Here is a 27,812-nt window from a genome sequence, read left to right as displayed (position 1 = left end):
GCTGCGATCCGCTGGTGGGTTTTGTCTTCACTTTATTACTATGTCACCAGAAGTCACCACCTTCACTTGGTTCACCACAAATGGACAGATGTCATAAAGGAGGGTGCCACGGGGCCACTGGATTCACTCTTGAGACTTAACCAGGTGGTGGGGGAGTCCAGAGTGGGGGCCCAGGAGGGGGACCGCCATTCACTGCACACACGCACACACACAGAGATATATTTGTGGAGCCTTATATTATACATCTTATATATAGAAAATATATATATTTATACTATACACAGGCAGTTACGCTGCGGGAGGGCCGGGACACCCAGACGAGGGCTGTGGGCACCAGGGGAGGGGGGAGTGTCACATCGAGGGGCAGCGCTCGGAGGCGACTGGACCAGCCCATCCTCCTACAAACTCTTTGGAAGGGTGGTCCCTCTTCCTGCTCCTTAGACAATCAAAGGGGTCTGGGGTCAAGGTTGGGGGGCCCTCAAGGGGTAACAAGTGGGGACTCTTGGTTACATGGGGGAAGCCTGGGACCCCCAAGAGTCTTTGAAGATCAAAACTCACCAGGGAAGGTTGGAGTAGGGAGCGGATGCCAGTCCCTGGGGAGTTAGACCAATGGTTACACCCCCAGGTACCAGAAGCCACCCCCAGGCAGACGGGCTTTGACTGCGCAGGATAAGTGTTAACTCGGAGGCAAGAGACCCGGATCCCAAACCTCCGCCTCTGTGTGTGACTTTGCACCAGTCACTGTCTTCCCGGCTGACGCTACCAACTCTAAGGGTATTTGCAGCTCTAAACTTACGTGGAACCCAGCTTTCCTGAGCCCTCTCTTGTGCTTGGTGGGAGCAGGAAGCCCAAACTCGGCAAGGTCAGGCTGGGGCAGGGGGTGCGGGGGAGAGTCTTCTCAAAAAAATAAAAATAAATAAATAAATAAAAGTCTTGGAAGCAAGAGAGAGGCCGAGGGAGGCAAGAGTACACCACTGGCTTGTGAATACACCTTGGGGGCCCTGGGGGGCTGTCCTCGGCCAGGGGAAGAAGCAGGACGTCGCTACCAACCTCCCAAAAGGGGAGTCAGGAGCCTTGGGTCTCAGCCAAATCCCACCCTCCGCCCTCTCTCCCTCCACCACTGGCTGGTCCCTGTCAAGAGCCAGCCTGATGGTGGGATCACATCTGGTCCGTACTCCAGGTCTGCACCCCAGGTCAAGGGAGGAATGCAAAGTGAGGGGGTTCGGTGCCCCTCACTCCTGGCAGGCGTCCTGTAAACCTTCCCAGTCTGGGGTGGCAGGGAGAGTCTATGAGGAACACCCAGGGGTTGGATGAAGCTTAAGTGGTTCCTAGCATCACGAGGAGCTAGTCGGTGCCCAGGGAGAACGGACGGACAGCGCCCTGGGGTCCCCCTGTGTCCATCGGCAGGGGAGGTGCTTGGTGGGGAGTGGGCGAAGGGAAGGGCCTCTCACAGCCTCCCGCACCGGCACAGGACTTCACTTTGCCAGAAGCACACCCACGACCACCCGCACCCTTACCTGCTTCGTCAACCTGGTCTGGTAACAGGTTCCACCGCTCGGCCTGGCAGATACCGCAACCTCATCCCGTCCCCACTCGGGCCACCGGGAGCGGGGGTACCATGGACAGAGTCCCTCCGCCAGATGTGGAAAACCGGAGTCAGCAACCCTGAGCTGCTGCTCAGCTGCCTGGGGTTCTCTGCTGTCACTGCTGCCCCCCGGGGAGGGCTTGGACAGGCTGGGGTTCAGATGCATGCTCCGCCGCTAACTCATTCACACTCTGAGCCTCTGTTTCCTCTGCGGTTAAGCGGGGACAGCGGTGCCACTTCTCTACCTGGGAAATTCCCTCTCTCTCCCTCTGCGGTGCTGCTCCTGCCCCTCCTCGGGGAGCCTCACCCCTTCACAAGCTCTCATATAGCACACTGCCCTCTGGGGGACCCTGGGTAGCGGCGGGTTTGGGGCCCATCTCTGGACCACCGGCTTGCATGCCTTCTGAATCCCTGGTGTAACAGCGGAGTCTGCGGGAGTGAGTGTCACCTGCCTCTGAGGATTCTGGTGGGGGAACGGGGTGCCGGTGGCGGGGACATCCAGCACGGTGCCGAGCCACAATCCCCTTGCCCTGCTCCCCGAGGCACTTGGCCAGTGGACACTGGGCCCCATGCCCCCCCACACCTCCATCCTGTAAGGCCTCCCCGCCCCTCAAGGCTCAGTGAAGAGCCCACCTGTGCAAGAGTCTCTCTCTGCTCCCAACCCTCCTTGGGCCTTTGGAGTCGCCTGCTTACCATCTCCACTACAGCCCAGGCCTCCTCCCCCCTCAGCCTGCCATGCACCAAGGGGCTTTCAGCATTCATCTCGGGAGCCGTTTGTCCCATGGCAGCAGCTTAATGGCTGGCTTTGCTGGGCCCAGAGTCCCTGCTGTCTCTACTCTGACTCCCACATTGTCCTCTCATCAGGCCTTTTGCAAGGCCAGTGGAAGGACCCTCTGGGTCCTTGGCAGTTCCAGCCCCCGAGCCCCCCTGGCTAACCCTGGCCGAGGCAAAGATGACACAGTGTTCCAGATCAGTTCCGTTTCCTGGGAGGTCACGAGGGCAGGGAATCGGGGCACCTGCTGAGTGGCTGGGACCAAGAACCCCGGGCAGTAAGCCCGGCTCTGCCACTTACTCGCTGTGACCTTGGGCCTCTCGCGCTCCCTGTTCCGGGCCTCCTCGCCCACCCGGCCCTAGGCAGGGACAGCGGTCAGTCCTTTGGGAGGCCACCGGAGCTCCCGGTGGGGCACGCACGGCACGGAGCAGTACATGGGTGAAACGGGCGAGTGAGGCAAGCCCCCCGGGCCCTCCCACCCTGACAGGAGACCAGGGCAGGGGATGGTGGGGATGTGGGGAGAGGGGCCTAGAGACAGGGCTGTCCCACTTCGGGAGCAGCCAGCCGGGCAGAACAGGCCCCCGGCTTGCAGCAGAATCAGGGTATCTCACGGGCTGAGGTCCCCAAGGCCTCCCAGAGTGTGACGATAGCACTGAGAGGTGGAGCCCCAGGCTGGGGGATGGGGAAGGCAGGGAGGACAGGGGACAGCAGGTGCTCCGCAGTCAGGTGGCCTGGGCTTGGAGCCAACTCTCACTGGCTGCCGAGTGACCCTGGGCAAGCGACCTTGACTTTTCCAGGCCTCAGTTTCCTCAGCCACGAAATGGAGACAGCCCCAACACCCACAGTAGGGCTGCCGTCACTCCGGCAGGTGACAACTCCCAGTGTCCTGCAGGCATTCACACCCACCCCGGGGCCAAACCTTCCCGGCATCATCCGGGTCTATCTCTCGCACCGCTCCCGCCTCTGGTACCCACGGGGCCTCCTCCGTCCCTCGTCTGCCTCCTTTCCGGGACCGTTTCTCTTTCACCACCGGTGCCAAGCACACACCTGACACACAGCAGGCACTCAATGAACACTCGACGACACAACGGATGAACGCGAACACTCCCAGCCCCCGCCGGACAGACTTGCACACGTGTAGATGCACCCTCAACACCTTACTGCCCCATCCCACCCCGAGCTGCCATGGACGCCGGTGGAACGAGGCGCTGGGCAGGGCAGCCTGGGAGGGCGCGGGGGTCTGGGCGTGGGCGGTGGGGGGGCGGGGAGGGCAGGGGCGGCTGGGACCGGGGCAGGGACAGGCGAGGGGCAGGCGGTCACTGCAGCTCAGTAGCCCTGCGACTGGTAGCCCTGGGGCTCGGCGTCAAAGGCGTTGGCCGGTTGCTGGTAGGTACCACCCATGCCGGTGGGGTCTGGCCCGGTGCTGGGCTCCACGTAGGGGGCGTAAGGCATGCTGGAGTCCTGGCTGGGGTCCATGTAGTCCTGGGAGAAGAGGGCCGAGTCGGCGCCAATCTGATACCGCTGGAAGGCCAGCATGGCCTGGCCCGCCTGGGGACGGGGGCCGGCGGGGACGAGGACAGGCGGGAGGGGATGGTTAGAGGAGAGACAGACAAGAACGCTGGGTTAGTGGCAGTTAGTTCACAGGACACAGGCAACAGAGGGCTAAATATCCTCGAAGCCCCACAGATGAAACCAAGCCTGACTGAGGGGCAGAAGTCTGTCCTTGTGGCCAGCCCTCAAGAGACCCAGAACCACACTGTCCATCCAGCCAGAAAGACCTTCAGAAGGTCTTTGGGTCACTATGGGTCACCAAAAACTTTCCACTGTGGAGTGTGAAGGTGGCCCCAAGGCCACAACATCCTCCTCAAACTGTGTTCTCGGGGGTGTTACGTGGAGAGGGGAAAAAGTTTCTTGGTGTGCTGGAAAACCCCCTAAAACCCACCGCACCTCTCTTGCGGCAAGGTGAAACCATGGAAGTAAGTTCTGGCCAGCACACCAGCTGTCCCACCCATTGACCTGACGCCCGAAGGGCAGATGTGGGGCTAGAGCTCTCGCAGCCACGCAGGACCATGAGGTCCATGAGCTAATTGTAGGGACGGAAGGGGCCTGGGTCACTGGAGACTTCTGGAGCCACGAGGCCAGTCCCGGACTGTCTTCTCAGACTTGGACTTCATTTAAACCACTGCTATTTACAAGTTCATTTGCTGCTGAACCTAATTTTAACTAAAACATTTGGTCAAACAAGTTTGGGAAGCTGAGTTCAACAAAGTAGAAGAAGTTTCAGGGCCACAGGACCTGTTAGGGCCTTGACTAACGTCTACTGGGATCCCCGAGGGGAAAACTTTGACAAGTGACCTTTGCCAACCTTACCTGACCAATGAAGCCCTCTCCTCACGGGACCTAGTTGGGAAAGACTTGTCTACAGCATACGCACAAAGGTGGGAAATTCTTTTTCAGTAAAAGCTATTACGTTGTTATTAAGGACAATGACATTCACCACCCTAAGCTAGGGAATGAATTCAAAACATAGTTTTTAGGTTTACATTGAAAGCCTTCTCCAAAGATCTCTCTAGCAGGTAATCTTCCTGTGATGGAAAGATGCTAATGCTCTACACACCCATTTCTGGGCTGGGAGGACTGAGGCTTAGTGAAGGGAGACCTCACGGCAGAGTCAGTGCCAGAACCCAGACCTGAACCCAGAGGTCCTGCTCCTTCCCAGGCCAGGGCCCTCCCCATCTCCTTCCCATGGATCAGCCCCCTCACAAGGGAATAAACCAACCAGGAACCTGAAAGGGCCATCTGGTGAGAGGCGGGGGAGGGGGGGGAAGTGTGCTTGGCATTTTATTCTAGAAAGTTCCAGAAGCCCAATGACTAGCCACTGACTTTTGATTTGTGTCATTGGTAAAGGCTCTGAGGGGCAGCCCTTCCTGAATACTGACTGTTTAAAGCAGTGCAGAAGCCTGAGAAAGGCAGACCAGGCCCGAAGGAGTTGAGCTGAGGGAATTAGGCCTCCCTAATTCAAGAGGCCGGTTCAAGAGGCCACAACGCAAGAGTATGGGGGTGGGGGGTGGTGCATGGGGCCCTGCTGGACTCAGGTACAAAGGGGAGGCTGGGAGTTCTGCTCAGAGCCCAGGGACCTGGTGGCCCACCTGGCCCTGCTTCTTCAGAGCAGGTGTACTCTCTGTAGCATCTCCACCACGCAGCAAGCCTTGTGCTCTTGTATGCCTCTAGTGTTGGGAAGCTCACTCTCTTTGTGCTTTGGTCTGGGGGCCTGTTTGCTCTGATACCCCCTCAACTCCTGGAGAGTGGAGAGATTGGTGGTTCCCGCCCAGGCAGCTAAAGGCCCCCAAACTGTAGAACTGGAGGTCAAAGTCTTTTGGAAGAACGAGGGCTCACCACACGAGAATCGCCCCCAAAGTAGAGATTATGGAGGTGTCTCTGACTCCTTGGAGAGAATGGATGAAGGAACAAATGAACGGAAGAGCCTACATTTATTGAGCATCTCTGTGCCAAGCCCCATGCCTGCCTTTGTTTCATCCACACAACAGCCCTGAGAGGTTGGTCCACTGGGTAGTGAACTGAGGCTCAGAGAGGTGCAGGGGTTTGCCCAGGGTCACACAGCATGTGAGAGCAGGGCCGGACCAGGAGTCCTCTGATGTCCTCGGCCAGGCCTCCGTTTGCACCCAGCCTCCATGGGAACTGTAAGGTCAGCCTTCGTGCTGCAGCAAGGAACAGGCTCTCGCACCGTGTCCACAGATCAGTATACCAGTATAGAGAGCAACGCCAACCCTCTGAGCCCGTGGCCGTCTGTCTGGGGGAGATTTCAATTTGTTTGTCTTCCCCTCCCCAGCCTGTGGGCTCCTGGGGCCAGGGACCCCATCTGATCCATCACTAGGCACAAAACAGCTGCTCAATAAATGTTTACTGAATGAATGGACATTTGGAAAAAGAAAGGAGGCAATGAATGCGTAAGTGGCGAGTCTTAACCGGCCCCTCAAGCCAGCCATCCACTGCCCTGCGTGCCCTGGCATCCTGGCCATTTCCGGCAGTAGGCTGCCCCCATAACCTTGCCACTGGGCATGATACAGGGCGCTCCCCGCCTCGGGAAACCGGCAGGCCTATGGCTGTGCCGAGGCGGGAAACAGTGTGCTGTATTCCTCCTGGAAGGTAAGGTCCTTGAATCTCCGCACGGCCAGGGCTGCGGTCAGGCTCTGCCGGGAGAGAGCAGGGGTGAGGACGGTGGGGAAGAGCTGGGAAAGGCAGAAGTGCCAGCAGGGAAGCCGGCCTCAGTGGGCACCTGTCCGTCAGGCTTTCGGATCTGCCCCCGGAAGTCCTGACGCCCAATCACTCCTCCTCCTCCGTGAACTCCACCCCCATCTCAGGGCTCACTGGTCCAAACATCTCCCTGTAGCACCGGATGGGCTGTGTGGTTCCCATACATGGGGCATCTTCTGTGGTCTGAGATCCCCTGGGGTCACTTGGTTCTTCCTGCCCAGCCCTGAGGACACGGAGGGTGGGTGTGACCACCGCTGGCGTGCCGGGGCCTGAACCACAGGTGTTCTCCTCCAAACCCTGGCTCCCAATATTGTATTGGGAGAGGGGCCCCAGGAGAAAATGGATATTCAGGGGCCCTCAAAAAGAGCAGGAAGTCACTCTAGGACAAGCCCGGAAGGGCAGAGGGACAAGGAGGCCTGGCTGCAGCAGGCTTCGCAGGAAGGGCTAGGGCTGCTTGTATTTAGCCCCAGGGTCTCCTTGCAGAAGGCTGGGCCCAGGGCTGCTCTAGGGCCTGGAGGGGAAGGGGGCTGCACACAGGGGCAGGAGAACCCTTGAGATGGGGGCCTGGAGCCCATGTGACCCTGATATCGCAGGAGGGAGGTGAGGAGAGAAGAAATACACTGAGGGGACCTGACCCCAGTGGGAAAGAGGGCCCAGCCCTGCTGTCATGCCCGTGGGTGCTGGAGACTGCTAGGTCCAGAGCCTGCCAATGGGTGCCGTTTGTGGGCCCAGAGACACGCTTTCTTTGACCCACACGGTATTTTTTTTTTTTTTAACTTGAATAAATTGCTAACACGTAACGATCAGTTTTCACACAGAAATTCAGATTTCTGGCTTCTCTGGAAAAATGGGAAGACTGGCCTGTGTGGGTCCCTATCCCTGCCTTGGAACAGGGATCAAGGGTGTCCCCTTGGGGGCATGCACCTGCCGCCCGGCCCACTCACGCTTTCTCACGTGCTGCCTACCACACGGACATCTGAGTTTGTGACACCCCGCCCCCCCCCCCCCCAAATCCCAACTCCTGATTTTCAGAGATGGGAAGATAATGGGCCGGAAAACTAGAGGCAGCCCCAGGAAGTGGCCCAGGTCTCCCGACACCTAGGCCCGGGCTCCTAACCAGCCTCAGAACTGCAAAGCCTTATCTTTCTGTCCAGGCCTCCACTTGGGTCTGCAAAACGTTAGGGTAAACGCCCACAACCCGACTACCAGAGTGCTTGGGAGGGGCGTTCGTGACCACTGGAAGGCTGCTCTGTGCCAAAGCGAGGGTCTAGCACCACTGTGCGACCTCGCTGGCGATGGCAACAGCCTCCTTCCCGGGAAGCAGCCCGTGTGACTGCTGACGAGAGAAGCAGGGGCACGTACGGGCTCCAGGAAGCAGGATGCAGGCCCCGGCTAGGCTGAAAGGCCGCCCGCCCGCTCGGGAGCCTGGCTGGGGCGGGCGACTGTGGGCTGGGTGGGCCGTGTACTCACCCACGTGAAGATGGAGAAGAAGGAGAAGGTGATGGCGGCCCGAGCCGCATCTGTCCCTTCGTTCATCGGGTTGTCCTTGGGCTTGGACACCTGCCACTGGTTGGCCAGGAAGCAGAAGCCCACGAACCAGAGGAAGGCCCAGAAGGCTGGGGTGTCCACCAGGGCCAGGCACAGGGGCCGCGCACAGGAGAGGGCGAGGGGGGAGGAAATGGGGAAAACGAGCAACAGGGAGGGGTTTGGGAGCACGTCTCCCCCACCCCACCCCCAGCCCCATAGGGAGAGGCAGGAGGCAGGGGGCACAGAGAGGGGAGCACAGGGAAGGTGAGGCGAGAACAGGGAGGTCAGTCAGACACAGAGCAGGAGAGAGACCACAGAAAGGAGCCGGGCCACGCAGATGGCAAGGCCAGGAGCAGAGGCAGGGAGAGCCAGGGGCAGCGAGGGGAGGGGAGGGGAGGGGAGGGGAGGGGAGGGGAGGGGAGGAGGGAGAGACAGAGAGAAAAGTCAGTTGGCCTAGGTGCGCATTTCTGTTGCCTTAGCCAAACACAGATTTCCCAGCTGAATCCCCGCCCCGGGACGTAGTCTGCCCCTGCAGCAGTCTGGGAGGAGCACTGATCCGACCCCCTGGCCAACGATAGCCTCCCAGAAAATCGGGCAGAGAGAGGATGAGGAGGAGGCTGGGCAAGGGGGGCGGCTTAGCTGGGCAGGTCTGAGCGTTGCCTTCTCTTGTGCTCGCAGCCTCACGAGGCCCAGCCTCACGAGGCCCGAGCCAGGTGAGCGAGGGCCCTCTTGAGCACCCTCTTAAGTCCCGGGGGGCTTAGCAGTGGGAGCCTTGTGGCAACGAGGTCTTCTGTGGGTCCCCAGGGTCCCCCCAGAGAGGACCAGAGCGGCTCAGACAAAGCGTGTGTGTGCCAAAGGGCTGGGGTAGCTAGAGACCAACATCTCCTCCCACAGGCACTGCTGGGGAACCCTGGGGCGCCGTGGAACACCGCTTGAGAACCATTGATTTCATTCTATCCTTCAAGTCTACGGGACTGGTCTCACTGCTTCCAGTCAGCCAGGCTCACCCTGAGGATCCCAGGCCCAGTAATGGGGGGAGGTCTCAGCCAGAGAGCCGAGGCCACAGGCAAAGCTTCACGGCCTCTCAACCCAAGCACCCGGTGAGCAGACTTCAGAACTCGTGGGGTCAGAGGTCGGGTCAGCTCTGCCAAAGGCTGTTTCTGGAGGACGAGGGCAGCAGGTCACGTCAGGTCCCGACCCTCCCCGGGCCCAGACTGTGTGCCAGGCGGTCGGGCCTGCCTTACGAGGCTCTCACGGGGGGTGGCACAGGGGAGGCTTCAGAGAGAAGGGAAGCTGTGTCCCCTCCCCGCCACAGAGCTGTGGGCTGTTCCGGGGCCTCAGGCCCGGCCCTGGTCCCACCACTCCCTGTTGCCAGCCGCGTGACCCCAAGTCTGTCCCCCCACCCGCCCGCACCTCAGCTTCCTCATCTGGAAAATGGGCGATGGGGGATGGCTGCCTCCTCGGTGCGTGCGAGGATTAACGGGCCCACGGCCGGGACGGCCCCCTGCCGGCTCTGTTGTGCTTGGGGGGGGGGTGCCCCCTGGGCGGGGGGCTCACCTGAGACACCGATGTCGGACAGGACGGCTTTCTTGCGGTCCTTCACGCTGCTGATCTGTGGGAAGTACACATCCAGGGCCAGGTACAGCAGGCAGGTGAGGAAGGCGAGCACGCCCACGGCCACGCCATAGCTGCAGGCGTTGGGGTTGCGGTTGTAGATGCAGAACTTCTCGCCCTCCGAGTTGTTGTTGAGGTAGCCCTCGTTCACGATGGAGCCGAACACCACAATGGAGAACACCTGTGGGGGGAGGGGCGGGGGGGGGCAGGCATGAGATCCAGGCCCGGAGAAGGGGAGGCTACCCGCCTCGGCCCGCGGCCTACCCCTGCCCCGGGGAGCCCTCTTCACCCCCGACAGCCACAAGGCTCGTGCGAAACAGGCATTTCAGAGGGGAGGCCCAGACAGGGAGGGCAACTTGCTTCGGGTCACACAGCGCAGGAGGGGACAATCCCTTCCTTCCTCCGCCTCAGGCAGGAATGACCCTCTGACCAGAGATTTGGCCCTACCAACCCACCGTCCAGGTCCTGGGAGGTCTTCCTGGGCCCTGACACCAAGATTCCTCTACAATTGGACCTGGCCTCCCGGAATGAGTGGGGCCATGCCCTTCTGGGGGGTGAACCTGCCAAGCCCCCACCCCCAGCCCCCCTAGGCTGACTCCTCTAGACGCTGGCCCATGCCCACCCCCACCGGCAACCCCTCTGCCAGGTTTATTTCACTTGGATAGACGGCCAGCCGAGATGGCCCCCCACCACCCCACCTCCTGGCGTTCACGCCCTTGTGCAACCTCCTTCCCCCTGCGTGGCGGCTGGGCCTTGTGATTCACTTCCAACGGAATAGTGCAGAGAGCGACGGATAACATCTCTGCGAGGAGGTTGTAAGGACGCTGCCTTCCACCTCGCTCACCCTCGCTTGCCGCCTCTTACTTGCTGGCTCCGAAGGAAGAGGCTGCCTTGGTTTGAGCTGCCCTCTGGAGGGGCCCATGTGGCTTTTTATGGTTTGTCAGCCATAAACAAACACACAAATTAAAAACAACAAAAAACACGACACTGCTGCAGCTGGATGAACCTTAAAAGAGGTGCAAAAAGAGGTGAGGGAAGCCAAACACAAAAGTCAACCCCCAGGACAAAAGCCCTAACAGACAAAACAGAGACAAAAGCAGGTGAGAGGTGCCCCGGGGCTGGGGGAGGGGAGGATGGAGAGCGATTACTTAAGAAGCACGGAGTGTTCTTACGGATGATGAACGTTTTGAAACCAGACAGAGGTGACAGTTGCGCAACATCAATGCCACGGAAATGCGCACTTTAAAATGGTTAATCGCACGGCATGCGAATTTTTCCACAATTAAAGACAAGACTGTGGGGCTGTGTCCTCGTTCAGCCGTGGGCACAGCGGTGGCCATGGTGGCCCGTGAGCCACGCGTTTGCCTGTCCAAATTCGAGAGTGTGCACACAGCCACGGTCCAGACCCGGGCCGGCGTGCTGGCTCTCAGCCCAGCCCCGTCACAGGTTCCACAACTTCACGGTCACCCCAGGAGGTGCACAGGGCAACTCGTGCTGCTCCCAGTTAGCAGCGCGGGAAAACTGAGGCACAGAAAGTGCAGGTGGCACTGTTGTCAACACTCCGGGCTGAACGGGGACCCGGGCGTCCTGATCCTCAGCCCTGTGCTGTCTCTCACCTGACTAGGCTGATGTTCAGCCTCAGGGGGTGGGCCCGGACGGAGGTGTAGTCTTTCCAGACACCCGGGGGGCCAGTAGTGTGAGTGAGTGCCAAGTCTGGCGCTCGGGGGCCCAGGAGGGGAGAGGCAGGAAGTCCTGACTTCACAGCGATTGTCTAAGGAACTCCGGGGCTACTGACAGAGTCTTGACAAGCAAGGCAGCCGCAGGAGATGAAGGCAGGCTCTCTCATGGCCAGCTGCTTGAGTGGCGCACGGCACAACTCCGGGACTGCCATTCACAGAGCCCCCTGGGACCTGTGCACCAAGACACGTCCCAGGTTCCTACCAAGGAACTGCCAGGTCGGGAATCCGAGGCCCAGCCCCAGATGTCACCCAACGTCCCCAATCCAGCAGAATGGACAAGCTACTCGATTAGAGGGGGCACTCCAGACCCTAAGGGGTCATACAGGGTTGCTGAAGTCAAATCCCAGGCCTGCTTCTTATGCTGTGTGGCCTCAGGCAACTGACTTAAGCTCTCTGAGCCTCCGATTGGAACTCTGCAAAAAGTAACCTTCCCTCCAGGGCTCCTGACAGAATGACACGCAGGCACCCTGAGCAGAGCAGGTACACCAGGGGCTGAGCCACGGTTAAGTCCCTTCTCCAGAGGCCCGAGGAAAAGCGGGACGAGCACCAGGAAGGCCCTCCTGAGCAGCACTTCCTGGCACACATGCTCCGCCAGGGGTGGGAACAAGGGTAGACCCCCTTCCAAAAGCAGGCCAGGAGGAGGTGGGAGGGGAAGCGGGCGGGCGGAAGTTGGGGCTTTGGGGACAGCAGAGGAGGAACCATTAAGATGGGGCCCTCTTGGGGGACAGAAGCGGGGAGTCCCTGAAGAGGCCAGGAGGCACGTGCTGGAGACAGTGTGTCCCCAGGAGGGTGAGGAACAAGATCAAAACAGCCTCCAAGGAACCTGCGGGGCCCCGGAGCAGCGCAGAGAGAGGAGCTCAGTGCCCGCTCCGGTCCTCCTGTCCATCCCACGGCTCTGGCACACTGGGCGCTCCGCGGTCAGGCATTCCCCGAGGTCGAAGTCACCTTGGGCGAGTGGCTTCTCGGAGCCGCGGTCCCCTCATCTGTAAAGCCCTGCCACCGCAGCACCCTGAACCACCGGCGTGTCGTGAGGAACGGACGAGGCCATGCACGTGAGGGCCTGCAGGCGACGCGGAGCCGGCACCCAGAAAACGCCGGAGTGATGCTAAACAAGCAGAAGAGGTAACGGAGCAACGGCAGGCGGTGGCCATGCCGGGAGGGGGGCAGCGGCGGTCAGGGAAGGGAGCCGAGGCAGTGATTTTTGAGCTGAGCTGAGAAGCCAGCCCTGCCAAGATGGGGGGAAGCGTGTTGCAGGCAGAACAGAAAGGGCAAAGGCGGGAGGTGGGAGAAAAGCCTGGCTGGAGCAGCGACGGAGGAGTAGGGCTGGAGGTGCACGAGACGGGGCGGGAGGGAGAGTGGGCGAGACGGGGGGGGGGGGGGGGGGGGACAAGGCCAGGTGGGTGGGACACCGCGAGGAGGGTGTGACCACAGGGGGGTGACCGGATCTGTGGCTCACCGTCCCCGCCCTGCAGCACGAAGCTCCCTGAAACGGTTCCCCCACGGCCTTCCAGACACAGTCCGAGCTTCCGAGGGCTGGTGGTCCAGTCCCTTGCTGTACGGCTCGCCCACCCCTCCTGGGCCTCACCTCCCTCCTCTGCCTGCTGATCACTGCTTCCCCACCTTCCCACGCCCCGGCCCATTGCACGGTTTCTTCTCTGAACGTGGTTTCCACGAGCACAGGTCGCGACCGGTGGCGGCGGGGCAAGCTGCCACGAGGCAGGCAGGGCCTGACCCCCAAAGCCGTGAAGGGCAGGGTGAGCTCAGGAGCCACTTCGGGCTTAATCCCACTTGATCTGACTTAGGTCTGGAAAGGGCCACCCTGGGCGCCGCGGAGAGAAGAGCGTAAGGCCAAGGTGAAAGCAGGGAGACCCGCTGGGGGGCTAAGCAGCGCCCGGGGGGAGGGAGGAGGGGCTGGGCTGGCGTGGGCAGTGGTGGCAGTGGGACGGGGTGGCTGCTGAATGCGGAAGGTAAAGCCACCGGGATCTGCTGACACGTCTGCCGCGGGGATGAGAAGGAAGAGCAAAGGGCGGGGCGCGGGGGGCTGGGTTCCGCGACCCCCGGGAACAGGTGTGCACGCCACGTTCCCCGCAGGCTGCACGGCCGGGCCAGGGCAGGGACGCTCACCTGGACCGGGCCTGAGACTCTACAGATGGAGAAGCGTTGCCAAGGAGACACAACTAGTCCCTCGGGGTCCCCGAACTCCCTCCGGGACCCTGTAAGCCCGGGGTTCGCGACTCCACTTAGCTGCCGTCTCTCCACCCACGTGGGACCGAGCCCCCCAGGAGCAGGGATGGGCCTCGGAGCTCACATCCCGCGGTGGGAGGAAGGGGGGCTCCCTCAGGACCTACTGGGGGACTGAAACACCTGCTCCTAACTGCACGCGGGCCACGTCCTTGTTTTCACTTTCCAGCCGTGTGCGGGCACCGGCCCCAGGGGGCCGCAGCTGGTTGCGGGGGGGTGGGGGGTGGGGGGTGGGATACAGACTCAAACCCAAGTCCCTCCGAGCCCAAAGTCAGGGCTCTGTGTCAGGCAGGCGGTAAGGCCGGATCTGCAGCAGGGAGCGCACGGAGCCGAGAACCGGAAATTAAACCAGAATGAAATTCTACGCTGCTGCGGCCAAACTCTACCTAACAGGCGGACCTGCTGGAGGGACTGGAGACGGGTCTGTGGTGGCAGAACCAGCGGCCTGGAAACAGGACAGGGTGGCCTCAGGGGAGGCTCCACAGAGGCCGCTGGTCACACTGGAAGGCACAGGAAAAACAATCCCTTTTCCTCGAACTAAAGAAAATGCTATAGAAAGCCGGGGGGGGGGGGGGGGGGGGGGGCACCAATGTAAATGGACCAAGGCTATTTTTTCACCATCTTTATAATCCAATCCTGGGTCTTTTTAAAAATGGATTAAAAAAAAAAAAAGAAAGGATTCCAGATGGCAGCTGGAACAGAGCTATGTCAAACTCAGAAAAACACATCGGAAGGTGTCTCAGAATCTCAGGATCTTGGGGTACTGGATTCAGAGACACAGAAGCGGAGACCCCGGAAGTGTCAGACCCTGCCCCCACTCTGCTCAGCCATCCCAGACGTCAGGGTTGGCACAGATGTAGGCTGTGTCATAACTGTGCACCTGCTGTTCCGCCCTCCCAGAATGCCCTTCCCCACTCTTCCATCTTTCAAATAGGATCGAACTCCTTCTCAGTCACTCCCCCTCCTTCCCAGCCACTCCCCCACCCTGACCCTGCACACACTCATTTATGGGTCTGTCGCTCCCAAGAGACCTGAGCTAACCCACAGCCTCTGCAGGGGCCCTGCGTCGATTGGGAGCGCCTGACGGAAAACATCTCGGTTAATCCTCACCAAAATCTCTAAGGAAAAAATAAAGGTAAAAACATCCCCACAAATCAGGCTCACTTAGCCCATTTCACAGAGAGGGAAGCCGAGGCCCAGAGAGGCCTGGCCTCTGGCTGGCCCATAACAGGCTGGCCCATAGCGGGTAAGCAGGGCGCTGGGCTCTAGCCCAGACCTGCCCGCCTCCAGCCCCACTCCAGGATGTAAGTCAAATCCCTACCTTCAGCTGCCTCCCCAGGAGTGAATTCCAGGTCCCCAACCCTAGAATGAGCGCGAGTCCCAGGAGGGACACCTGCCGTCCCGAGCTGTGTCACCACCCCACTGTGCAGGAGGGGCCGGGCCCACATCCGCACACAGAGCTGGCAGGCCGCGCCCAGGCCACTGGCGGGCAACAGGCTGCCCCGGGCTCCCGGGAGAGCTGGGCCAAACCGGCGTGAGGGGCAGAGGTCGCTGCTACTTGCCGGGAACTCCCCAGAGGCTGGCTTTGAACACCTTTAGGCACATACTGGGTTTCCACCCAGACAAGCTGCAGAGAGCGGAGCCCCGGAGCCCTGCCAGCTAAGAAGGGCACCGCCCGTCTCACCCTCCACGTTCCCGAGCCCCGCACCGCACCGCAGGCAGCCAGCTGACCCGCTCACCAGCCTCCACTCCACGGTCTCCGCTCCTGCCCACCTCCAGGCTGCAACGTCACCTGCCCCAGGAAGGCCTCCTCTCCGGCCTCCTCATCTCCTCCAGTGGCAGCCAGTGGGTGCTCACCCACCCCAACTCTTACGAGTCTCTCCCGAGGTTGAGCCCCTAGGTGGGCTCTGAGGTCCCCCTACTTGGGCGGCTGGTCTCACGTCCAACCCCTCCAGCCCCCAGTGACCTCCAGCGCCCCTCATCCGTCTGCATCCGGGAGCTCCAACCCCGAACCGGGCTCATCCTCAAATGCCATCCGATGCGGCGCTAGCCCTACTGTTTCATCCTGCACCAAGTAACCCAAATGACCCCGTGTCCCCCATGCTGGCCCAGGCCACTACCACCGCTTGCCAGGAGAGGACAGCAGTTTCCCTCCTGGTCTCTATGCGTCCACTCCCACCCCTGCACCATCCCCTTTACAGCAGCTGGAGAGGTCCCTTTAAATTCTGTTTTTTAATGTTTTTATTCATTTTTGAGAGGGAGAGAGAAAGAGAGCAGGGGAGGGGCAGAGAGAGAGGGAGACACAGAATCCGAAGCAGGCTCCAGGCTCTGAGCTGTCGGCACAGAACCCGATGTGGGGCTCGAACCCATGAACCGCGAGATCATGACCTGAGCCGAAGTTGGATGCTTAACCGGCTGAGCCACCCAGGCGCCCCTGGGAAGATCCCTTTAAACGTGTCATTCCCATGCTCCGTCCTACCCACCTCCATCCCCAGGATGGATACCTCGCCCAGCTGCAACCCCTGGGCTCCTGCCTTCCTCTCAGACTCCTTTCTCCCACTCTTCTCTAGCTCCCTCCCAAGCTCATTCCTGCCTCAGGGCCTTTGCACTTGGCTTTTCCCTCTGCCTGGAATACCCAGAGTTCCCCAGACCTTCCAGGCTGGCTCCTGCTGGCTCCTTCTCAACATCCATATCTCAGAGAAAACACCACTCAGAGGAGCCCTCCAGGCCTGCTCCCAGATCTACAATATTCTACGATATTCTACAATACGTTCCAATGTATTTCTTTGATGACGTCTTTATACGCTAACGTCCCTAGTTATTAGTTCATTTTTGGGTGAACATCTGCCCGCTGGACCCACAGGGAGGGTCAGGAAAGGCTTTAAGGGGAACGAACAGCAAGCCTGAGATGGGCAGAGGTGCAGGTGGCATGGGAATCAGCATCCCTGGCTTGGGCCTCTGCTTGCACACTTCTGACCACGGGGAGCTCACTCCCTAAAAGGGGGGGGCTGCTGAGTCCTCTCCCTCACCTCCAGCTGAACCTGCCTTCCTGTCAGTGTCCCTCCCAGAGTCCTCAGTCCCGCCGCCTCCTGGGCCCCAGGGAAAGGCTGTGTGAGGAAAGAAGGAGCCGTGCTTTTGAGGGATGAGTCAGGCTGCCAAGGCCCCCCCACCCCTCATATGACCTCCCACAGGGTCATATGAGGAAAATGGCAAAAGCCAACGCAGGGGCACATGATGGGCACTAGGCAGCCACTCTGCTTCCTGCAGGGCCTCGTGCGGAGCCGCAGGGCTGAGGCGGGGTCAGGGGAGGGGAGGCTCCCAGGGCCCCTTCTCTGCTCCCCTGCCCGGGCACCCTGTTCCGACACCTTGGATGTAACCTGCAGGGGATTAGGCCGTAATCTTCCTGCAAGCTGTCCCTCGGGTTCTCAGCAGTGGGGGTGGGGAGGGGGCTCTGCTGGGCAGGGGCCCGAGCAAGCAGACCCCTGTCCCCAAGGTACTGAGACTCAGCCGGGTGATCTGAAGGCTCCCCCTTCTCGCCACACTGTCCCCACCTTCACCCTCCTGTGGCTGTGTGACCACAGGGGGGCAGGGACCCTTGTTAGGAAGGGGGAAGCCCAGACCCAGAAACAAGCTGCTTGACTGGCCCAGGGCTGCAGCTTGGTGGCCGAAGGAGCCAGAGGCCTCACCCCACAGTCTTCTACAGCCCAGGTCCTTCCCCACCGGGCCCTGCCACCTCTGAACTCCCTGAGGGAGGGAGGGGGAACAGAGTCACCCCTGGGCTATGAACACCAACCGAGCACTGCCTGGGCCCTTCCCGGGCGGGACCTCATTTATCCCCAATGGCCCCATTGGCAGGCAGGCAGGCGCTGCTGTCTCGTTTTGCAGCTGGGGAAACTGAGGCTCTGTGCAGTCCCTCAGCCGGTCACAAGGGCAGGGATAACCACCCGGGTCTGTGTGCTCTTCCTCAGCTCGATGCCCGCCCCTGCCCTGCCAGCTCCTACATGACTGACGCTGTTGTTCACTGTCTCTCTCCCTCTGTGGAAGCCTGAGGTCTTCGGAGAGAGAATCTGGTCCCAGGCCCTGCCTCGCTTTCTAGAGAAGAAGGCACAAAGGGGGAAACGCCTTCTGCACTGACAGTTCTCACGGCCGTTCACATAGAGCACAAAAGAAGCCAGGAGGAGACAGCAAGCTTGGGGGGGGGGGGGGAATCCTGGAAGGCTTCAAGGAGGAGGTGATTTCTGCGTTGGGCCTTGAAGGTTCGGTGGGAGACCCCGAATAGCGGTGGGGGGTGGGAAGAGGAAGGCAGAGCAGTGCCCCCCACCTCACTCACCCACATGTGGAGCCCTCACAAGACGCCACACGCTGCCTGGCCCTGGGGGATACAACAGCGATGCAACAGACGCAGTGTCTGCACCCGCAGAGCTGACACCCGAGGGGGTGGCGTCCTCTTCGCTGCTCTGCTGTACCTCTCGGCCTTTACCACGATGTCCCTTCTGCCTGGAGCTCCTTCCCCCGTCTCCGCCTGGCTGACGCCGTCCCTCTCGTAACTAACCGTACTGCCACTTTTCCGTCCCTGACCTAGGTGAGCGTCTCCTCACGCTGGTCGCGCGCTCACCTCTGCATTTTTACTGGTGTCACCGCCACGTTTCCCTCCGCTAGACTGTGAGCCCTCAGCAAACAGCGGGCACGCAGCACACGCTCGGGGTGGCTGTTAACTAGAAGACGACCTAGTGTCTGTGTCCTGCGGCCGTCGGGTCCAAGGGGAGGACGGAGAAATCGCTCACGGCCGGCCAGGTTCGGCTGAGAGAGCCGTTTAATGACAAGCAACCGTGGATTTGGCAATGAGAGGGTCACAGATGGTGAGGGGTGGGGGAGAAAGCCTGAGCGGGGTGCATGCGAGAAACCGAGGGAGAAACCTTGGCGAGGGATGGAAATAAGGCACGTTCGGAAGATGGTGGGCAAGAGCCAGGTGGAGAGGGCGACACTGAGGATGGGGCGGAGGGAGAGGCCAGGGGGCGTGCAGAGCCAGTGGGCAGGGAGGCCGGCCCGGGCCACAGAATCGGAGAGCCCAGGGGAGGCACGGGCACGAGGAGGCTGAGGGTGGGTGCCCGGCGTAGGAGGCTGTGGGTAAGGCCACGGGGGGAGCCCCGCCGGAGGGGCGCCAGAGAGGATGGGGTGAGGGCGCTACACAGCCTGAGGGTCAATGGCTCCGAGGTCCCAGGCCCAGGGAAGCTGGGACTGACAGGTGAGAGGAGGACAGACAGGAGAGGGGAAGAGGTGGCCACCTGAGAGCACGCAGCTGCTGGGAAGACGGCCAGGCCTAGGGTGCACCTGGCGAGAGGGGCCGAGGCGCGCGAGGAGAAGACCGTGGCAGGCGGCGAGGCCAGGGCGTGAGCAGGAGCACGGAAGCGGGCACCGCGACACCAGGAACGAAGGCGGCGGTGGCGCTAGAGAGAGCGGGTGTTAAGACGCAAGCATCTCAGGCACCTTCAAGGAGTAGGGGAGTGACCCGGGGCTGGCCTAAGATGAAGAGATCCAGGGCCGGCATGAGAGGCAAAGCTGGGTGACGATGGTCTGGAAGCGGCCTTAGGAGCCAGGAGCACCTCCAGGCTCGGCAGAGGGAGGGTGTGAGGGAAGGAAGAGCCCCCCGAAGAGGGCTGCCAGGGGAGCGGGGTCGTGGGGGGAGGCCAGGTTACAACGCAACGTACAATTAGGGATGTTCAGAGCGGGGTCAGGGACTCGGGGACACAGGTCATGTCCTCCCGCCCCCTGGACCGTGAGTTGAGAGCCCCAGCTCATTGGGGTTCCCGGATGACTGCGTTCTAAACAGTCTGGGCCTGGCAGCCTAGGGCTGTCCCAGCCAAACACCCACCCCTTCCCCGCAGTCCCCTTCATCCCCTGCAGAGGGGGGCTGAGCATAGTCCCATCCCGGGAAGGGAAGCATTCTCTAGAAACACAGGGCCATGAGCTGCCGTGCCAGGATGCCCTGACACTCTGCTCACATTCATGGACCCGGGGTCCAGGCCCCTCTGCTGTGGGCCCCCCAAAAGCATTGTGGGGGTGTGGTTCTTGATATCACTTCTTTAAAGACAGACCAGTCCAACAGTCCCCGACCTGGAGTCCGCTAGGAGCAAGCATGGGGTTCCTTGAGGGTGGAAAGGTTGGGAACCAGCCCAAAATGACTATCCATTTCCCATGTGACAGATGGGGAAACTGAGGCCCAGAGCACATGGCATCTTGCTCAAGTCACACCACCAGTCAGGGTCACAGGGGGTCGCAGAACGTGGCTTCAGGCCTCGAGACCCCAGGCACTCCGCAAAGCCCTGGCCTGCCTCTCCTCCCCCTGGAGGTTCCGGGCGCCAAGCGTGGCTCCCTTGCCTCTACCATCTGCCCTTCCTTTCCTCCCTTGTCTTCCTGGTTTTTCCTCCTCTCCCCCCCTCCTCCCCCAGCCTCAGATCTTTCTCCCCAGGCTCAGGCCTGCCTCATAGCTCTGCAGGAACAGGTCCTGTGGGACTCTGCATGTGGCCGGGAACTCCCTGAAGCTGTCACCCCAGCTACTCCGGTTAACATCTCTGGGCCTCAGCCTCTCACCTAAAGTACTGAAACAACACCCACCTGACCAGGATGACGAATGCCCAGGGGGAGCGGTTATATGGCGGGCCCTTCAAACATCAGTCTTCACAAAGCTTAGAGTCTGCCCCACATGTCACAGATGAGGCTTGGAGAGGCCAGCATCTTCCAAGGTCCTGCTCTGATGACCCTGCTCCCCACACCAAACCCCCGGCTCTCCCAGGCTCCCCAAGCCCCTGCACGGCCCCGGTACACGAGGAAATGCCCAAGACACAGAGCAGAAATCTCCAGCCGGCATCTCCCGAAGACTTCACCCCTCAGTCAGCATCTCCTGAAGACCTCACTTACCAGCGAACGTCTCCCGAAGATCTTAGCCCTGAAGAATGTCTCCTGAAGACCTTGCCCACCAGCCAGCATCTCCTGAAGACCTCACCCAACAGCCAAAGTCTCCTGAAGACCTTACCCACCAGCCAGCATCTCCTGGAGACCTCACCCACCAGCCAGCATCTCCTGAAGACCTCACCCACCAGCCAAAGTCTCCTGAAGACTTCGTCCACCAGCCAAAGTCTCCTGAAGACCTCACCCACCAGCCAGCATCTCCTGAAGACCTTGCCCACCAGCCAGCATCTCCTGAAGACCTCGTCCACCAGTCAAGGTCTCCTGAAGACCTCACCCAACAGCCAGCATCTCCTGAAGACCTCACCCACCAGCCAAAGTCTCCTGAAGACTTCGTCCACCAGCCAAAGTCTCCTGAAGACCTCACCCACCAGCCAAAGTCTCCTGAAGACTTCGTCCACCAGCCAAAGTCTCCTGAAGACCTCACCCACCAGCCAGCATCTCCTGAAGACCTTGCCCACCAGCCAGCATCTCCTGAAGACCTCGTCCACCAGTCAAGGTCTCCTGAAGACCTCACCCACCAGCCAGCATCTCCTGAAGACCTCACCCACCAGCCAAAGTCTCCTGAAGACCTCGTCCACCAGCCAAAGTCTCCTGAAGACCTCACCCACCAGCCAGCATCTCCTGAAGACCTTGCCCACCAGCCAGCATCTCCTGAAGACCTCGTCCACCAGTCAAGGTCTCCTGAAGACCTCACCCAACAGCCAGCATCTCCTGAAGACCTCACCCACCAGCCAAAGTCTCCTGAAGACTTCGTCCACCAGCCAAAGTCTCCTGAAGACCTCACCCACCAGCCAAAGTCTCCTGAAGACTTCGTCCACCAGCCAAAGTCTCCTGAAGACCTCACCCACCAGCCAGCATCTCCTGAAGACCTTGCCCACCAGCCAGCATCTCCTGAAGACCTCGTCCACCAGTCAAGGTCTCCTGAAGACCTCACCCAACAGCCAGCATCTCCTGAAGACCTCACCCACCAGCCAAAGTCTCCTGAAGACCTCGTCCACCAGCCAAAGTCTCCTGAAGACCTCACCCACCAGCCAGCATCTCCTGAAGACCTCGTCCACCAGCCAAAGTCTCCTGAAGACCTCACCCACCAGCCAGCATCTCCTGAAGACCTCACCCACCAGCCAGCATCTCCTGAAGACCTCGTCCACCAGTCAAGGTCTCCTGAAGACCTCACCCACCAGCCAGCATCTCCTGAAGACCTCGTCCACCAGCCAAAGTCTCCTGAAGACCTCACCCACCAGCCAGGGTCTCCTGAAGACCTCGCCCACCAGCCAGCATCTCCTGAAGACCTCACCCACCAGCCAGCGTCTCCTGAAGACCTCCTGGCTGCCGACTCCATCCTAGACCTAAGAGGTCAGCCACAGACAGATGAAGAGATAAGGAAGATTCCAAGACTGTTAGTGCTAAATGCCAAAGGAGCATGTAATCTACCTCCGTGGATGTAGCTCCCTGAGTAAATGACAGGGCGGTGCCAGGTGCTGGGAGAGGACAGGCCATGCAAGGTCACACGTTTCCTGCCAGGACACTCGTCCCCAGCACCCTCTAAGGTCACGCTTCCCCATGGCAGCCACAGGGAGCTCTTCTGTGTTTCAAAACCCCTCTCTGTGGCTGCCCACAGCCCTCAGATGAAGCCCAGAGAGTACATCTGCCATCCAAGACCTTTTCTGAGCTTCCCCCTGGCGGCCACTCTGGAGCACATTCACGGAGTGTGATGTCACTCACTCGCACACCCAGGACCCCGAGAGCTCACCATCATTTATTTCTAAAGCCCACTCAGACCTCATGCTTCCAGATATTTGCACATGCTGTTCCCTCCACCTGGAATGCCCCTCCCTGCTTCTTTATCGGAACCAACTCAGAAGCCGCCTCCCCCTGGAAGCCCTCCATGCTCCCCTGGCAGAGGTAGCTACCCCTATTGGATTTTCTTCTTGTAGCATCTCAAGCCTCCCCAACAGTGCTTGTCACTGGACTGAGAGCGTCTCCGATGGGGCACACAGGCTGGTACTGGGCAGGGACTTGGCATGTGTGGAACGAATGACTGAATGCCAGAGCTGGCCAGAGGCTCTATCTCCACCCCAGACCCCTTTTACCCCACGCACAGCTCCCTGATTTTGGTGCAGGACGAGCTCAGCTTTTACACTCAGGGTTCTCTGGGATGACTGAGGGGGTCTGGTAAAAACAAGACCCCTTCCAGCCCCCCTTGGGGCCACTTCAACCTAGACAGGGAAGCCACAGGGAGCGCACCGAATGTGGACGCTGCAGACGTCCAGGCTGTACCTCTGTCATTTGGGGCGGCGACACCTACCCTACTTACAGAATCCTGGGGTGTCACACTCAAGGCCCTTAAGAAATCAATCCTGAAAACGCCACCATTTCAGACATTTTATCATTTATTTTGCTCAAACTGAACATTAAAACACCAACAGCCCTCTCCTCTACCAGCACCGATATCCCTTCCCCGCAGGCCAGTGCAACCCTCTAAAAGGGAGACCGTGAAGCCCACGGAGAAGGTGGTCTTTTACAGGAAATCAGGTCGCTCCCTGCCGGAGCTCAGCTCCCCCCTCCTAGCTCCAGGGATAGGGAAAGGTGTCACAGACAGGCTGCAGTCCCGGAGCACCTCTGACCCAGCTCAACCTCCTCACTCAGATGGGGAGACCAAGGCACAGGGGTGGGCATGGCCGGTGCCCGGGGAAGCGGGCAGAGGCAGCCTTCTCCCGGCTCCCAGCCCGCACAGCCCCGTCTCCCTCCAGCGGGGTCAGAGGTGGCTCTGAACTTACCCTCGACACTGCCCCGGCTCAGCCGTCCCCTCCTCACCCGAGGCAGGAAAGGTCCGAATCGCCTGGGCTCGCTGGTTCCCTCTCTGCCTTAACCAAAGCGGTCAATTCCTGCCGTGAGTGGTCACCTCACCAGGCCTGGGGGCCAGCGAGGGGACAAGGGGCAGAGAGGAGCTGAGGTGGCGTCGGAGGTCCTGCTCCTGCCCCCGCGGCTCAGGTTCCAGGGTAGATCCAGGTTTGAAGAGGCCCTGAAGCTGATATGGTTGGGGGGGGGGGGTTCCCTCTTTCAGAAAAAGATCTTTTACAAAAATCACAAGCCCACGTGCACGTGTTGCTAGGGCCTCTCCAGGGCTGCAGGAGGGGTCTACGTGGCGGGGGAGTCGTGCTGGCTAGAGTGACCAGTCACCTAGGTTTGTGTGGGACTCAGAGGCTCCCAGACACATAACTTGCAGTGCTGAAGCTGGGAAAGTTCCAGCACACCAAGATGAACTGGTCACCCTAGCCCTGGAGCTAGGACTTCGTTCGTCTGAAGGCCAAGCCTGACGCCTCCCAGACCCCAGGATGCCAAGGGGACGCCAGGGCGAAGGACAGGTCACCAACGGCATCTTCTGCGCGCTCATCGACGAGTTAAAACACTTTCAGAGCACCACACATTTTTGAAAAAGACTGGAAGGAAGCAGCGGTCCTCCTTAAGTGAGGGGATCACACGTGATTTTTTTCCACCCCACTATTTTTTTTTCTTTTATTTCTCCCCCTCCCCCACCATCGATCGTTTTTATTGTGGTAAAATACAACATAAAATGTACCATCTCGGGGCGCCTGGGTGGCTCAGTCGGTTAAGCATTCGACTTCGGCTCGGGGCATGATCTCACGGTTTGTGAGTTCGAGCCCCACGTCCGGCTCTGTGCTGACGGCTCGCAGCCTGGAGCCTGCTTCCGATTCTGTGTCTCCCTCTCTCTCTCTGCCCCTCCCCCGCTCATGCTCTCTCTGTGTCTCTCTCTCTCTCTCTCTCTCAAAAACAAATAAACTTAAAAAATTATGAAAAAACGTACCACCTTAATCATTCTTAAGTGTGCAGTTCAATGCTATTAAGTACAGTACATTTATATCGCTGTACAACCATCACAAGTGATGTTTTTATTTTCCGAAAGTCAGCAGGGATTACTTTTGGGATCAGAAAAAAAGAACTACACATTTCTTAAAGGCGTCACTTAGCCTGTTATCAGCTGCCTTTGCTAGCATAAAGGTAGTGAGCAGAGCTAGGAGGCGGGGGGGGGGGGGGGGGGGGTTCGGGCATTAGACGGTGGCTGGCCCAGATGACCATTATCCTTTCCGAACCTGAAATCCAGGATTCTGACCTCTTCCAGTTCCAGGAGAAGCAATCAATGTGCTTTGGAGACTCAAAGATTTGGCTTCGAATCCTCTGCCGCTTACATGCTCGGTAACCTTGGGACTCCCTGAGCCTCAGTTTCCTCAAGTGATGCAGGCTGGAAGGGAACTAGCTGGGTAAGCGTGTGTCCACCCCGGCCCACGGTGGGTACCCCATCTGTTACTTTTCCTTCCTCCTGCTTGGACTGTCTCGCCACGCCCCGAGATAAGCCCCATTTATCCTTCAAGGCCCAATTTGATATCACCTTCTCCATGAAGCCTCTCTTGAGTCCCACAGCAGGGAGACCCCTCTCCTGGCACTCACGGCCTCTACCCCGGGGCGGGGTGGCACCTGGCTCCCTCCCCAGTAGGACTGTGGGATCCCCGAACACTAAAGGCTGCATCTGAGTCATGTCACTTTCCCTAGGGGCCCAGCAGACTCAGTGAAGCTTTGCTAAATGAAGCCATCACAGGCAGAAGTGACCCAAGCAAGCAAACCGCCCACACCCCTCACAAAGCCAGTGGCTTGACCCTCCCAGGCCCGTGGCCCGAGGGGCTGGCAAAGGGGAGCAGGGCATACAGCTGGCCCACCTGATCAGGCAGGTGCCCCCCAGAGCTCCATCTCTGCCGAGGGCCAGTTGGGGTCTCTGGGGAGTTGGAGACTGGCATACATGAACGAAGTCGGCACCACAAACCCTTACGGATGTCCCCGGGTGCCAGGCCCGCTGCCAGGCCCTGTGCCGTCACCGCGGCTTCCCTGCCCTCAAAGAGCTCCCCAGCTGGTGGGTACTTGAGAAGAAAGGGGTTTACACACGGCCCCGCTTCTTGTGGCACCAGGAGGAGGTTTGAACGTTTTTAGACAGGGAAGAGTTAGCTTCCTTTCTCTCTGGGAGGCCAGAGATAAACACCCCAGCTGTCCCACCCATCAGACCCTAATATTGCCCGGAAAACCCAGGAAGTGAGGGGGTTTGAGCACCCTGAGGCCACAGTTGACCTCAGACGTAGCCCCTTGGGCTGACAGTGACCCTGCCCAGCGTCCCCAAGCCCAAGACCTTCTGGTGTGGGCCCGCAGGAATAGGCCCCAGGCCTGCAGAGGCCAGACCCTCTGGTGGGAGTGTCTGGGCAATGGCCAAAAAACCCTAGGGAGCCCCAGGCACCCCTCTCCTGCAGCAGGCTTCTTTCCCTGGGGTGCTGCCCAGACCACATGAACCCCTCCCTCTGTGCTCACTGTCTCTGTCCCATCCTCCTCCCCTACAACCCCAGGTCTGAGCAGGGACCCCGGCTGCTGGGGAATTCTGACCCCTGTCAGGCTGGAGATCCAGAACAATCCCCTCTGCTTTCCCCTAATTCCCCCCCCCCACAAGCATCCAGGTGTACTTGCGTGGTGGGGGGGGGGGAGGTGCTGTCACGGATTCAGGAAATATCAGAGCCCACGGTGGCCGCTGCCACCTCTCTACAAACCGGGAAACTGAGGCATGAGAGAGGAGCTGCCTCTCCCCACGTCGGGATGTAACTCCTGGCTTCCCACTAACATTTCTTGGGTGGTTCCCAGCCCAAGGTCACGCCGCGAAGGAGAGGCAGTCCCCGAGCAAGCCACCTAGGTATCCGGCTCCCGACGCATCGCTCCACACCTTCCGGGCCAAGCCACAAAACCCGGTTTCCGGCCCTGTCCTCCTGGAACGTCCACGGCAGGCGCGGCGTGCGCCCCGTGAGATGATCCACGCCCTGATCCACCTCTCCCCCCCCCCCCCAAACGGCCACCTGAAACCCGGGCTTCGTCCCCACGGCCGCTGATCCGCCCGGGTGGCCGCGCGCAACCCGAGCCGCGAGCTGCACAGCCGCGGCCTGGAGGTCACGGCGATGGGGGGCCGCACGCGAATGGGGGCGCCGGGAATCAAGGGCTACGGCAGCAGGGGCGGGAGCTCCCCCCGCTCCGCCAGCGCTGGGACCCCCCCCCCGCCCGGGGCCCGGGAAGGAAGGGGTGGCGGGCGCCGGCACCCCGGTCGGAAGGCTCTCCGCCGGCTGCGGCACGCGTGCCCGGGGTCCGTCCGGGCGCGCCGCCCTTGCCCGCGCCCCCACCGCACCCCACCCCCCGCGCGGCCGGGCCACCCAGCCGTCCTTACCCAAGACACGACGCGCAGGATGGTGTGCGGCTGCCGGACCAGGGTGTGGGGGTCGAAGGCGCCCCCGGCTTTGCCCGCTCCGTACGCACCCCCTTCCATCGTGGCTGCACCCGCGCGGTGCCCCCCGCTCGGCGCGCGCCGCCGGCCCTGCGCGTGCGCGGCGCCCCCGCCCCCTCCCCTGCTCGCGTGGTCTGCGTGGCCGAGGGCTCCCGCCAGGGGGCGTCCTGTGCGGAGGGCGCGGGGGCGCGGGGCGCGCGCGCGCTCGTTCGCGGGGGCGCGCGTGCTGCGGACCGGGCGGAGGGCGAGCTCGGCGCTAGCGCGGTGACCTCTTTGCGGAGCTCGGGCGAGGGGGGGGAGGGGCGGTTGCCGCAAATACGGGACGACCCGCCCTGCCCCCACCACGGCACCTCCGAGCGTAAAGCTCCGGCCGAAACCTTCTTCGTTACTGGTTTCCTTCCTGTCGCTGCCTGACCCCGACGTAGAGGGCAGGGGCCGCATGCAGATTTCGCCAACGAATGAGGGGACCACGATAACCCCTGACTCAGAGCCCTCCAAAGCACGGCCCCCACCTCCCCCGGGACCTTTCCACCTTGCTTTCAGGCTGAGATCACGTGGGCCCCTGTGTCTGCGCACCCTACCCCACCCCTAGACTGGAGGGGCCCCAGACACCTGGCACAGAGAGGGAGGCGGAGGAAGGGCAAGGAAGTTCTTAGCGGACAAACCCCCCAACACACACACACACACACACACACACACACACACACACACCCTACCCTTTTCCTTAATTATGTAATTATTTGTTCATTGCTTTCTTCTGCTAGTCTC

At 60.6% G+C, this 27,812-nt stretch overlaps 1 protein-coding gene across 4 annotated transcripts; it reads right to left on the bottom strand.

Moving 5' to 3' along the window:
• Positions 1-12: 12 nt before the first annotated feature.
• Positions 13-27,139, bottom strand: SYNGR1 (synaptogyrin 1). 4 transcript variants are annotated; one of them, XM_030320674.1, is made up of 4 exons: positions 26,988-27,139; positions 9,717-9,954; positions 8,103-8,248; positions 13-3,905 (listed from the first exon to the last, which is right to left on the bottom strand). In XM_030320674.1, exons 1-4 carry the CDS (start codon positions 27,084-27,086, stop codon positions 3,684-3,686), a joined length of 705 nt encoding a protein of 234 aa, XP_030176534.1. In that variant the 5' UTR covers positions 27,087-27,139; the 3' UTR covers positions 13-3,683. The 4 variants fall into 4 exon arrangements, with proteins under 4 accessions (XP_030176534.1, XP_030176535.1, XP_030176537.1 ...); XM_030320675.1 differs by lacking the exon at positions 26,988-27,139 and adding an exon at positions 10,618-10,916; XM_030320677.1 differs by lacking the exon at positions 13-3,905 and adding an exon at positions 5,830-6,568 and having other exon boundaries at positions 26,988-27,122.
• Between the last annotated feature and the right edge of the window lie 673 nt (positions 27,140-27,812).

Source organism: Lynx canadensis, chromosome B4 (genome assembly GCF_007474595.2).
Source record: "Lynx canadensis isolate LIC74 chromosome B4, mLynCan4.pri.v2, whole genome shotgun sequence".
Classification (NCBI taxonomy): Eukaryota; Metazoa; Chordata; class Mammalia; order Carnivora; family Felidae; genus Lynx; species Lynx canadensis.
The sequence above is the reverse complement of the archived record's forward strand: the minus strand, read 5'-3'. Positions and strand labels throughout refer to the sequence as shown.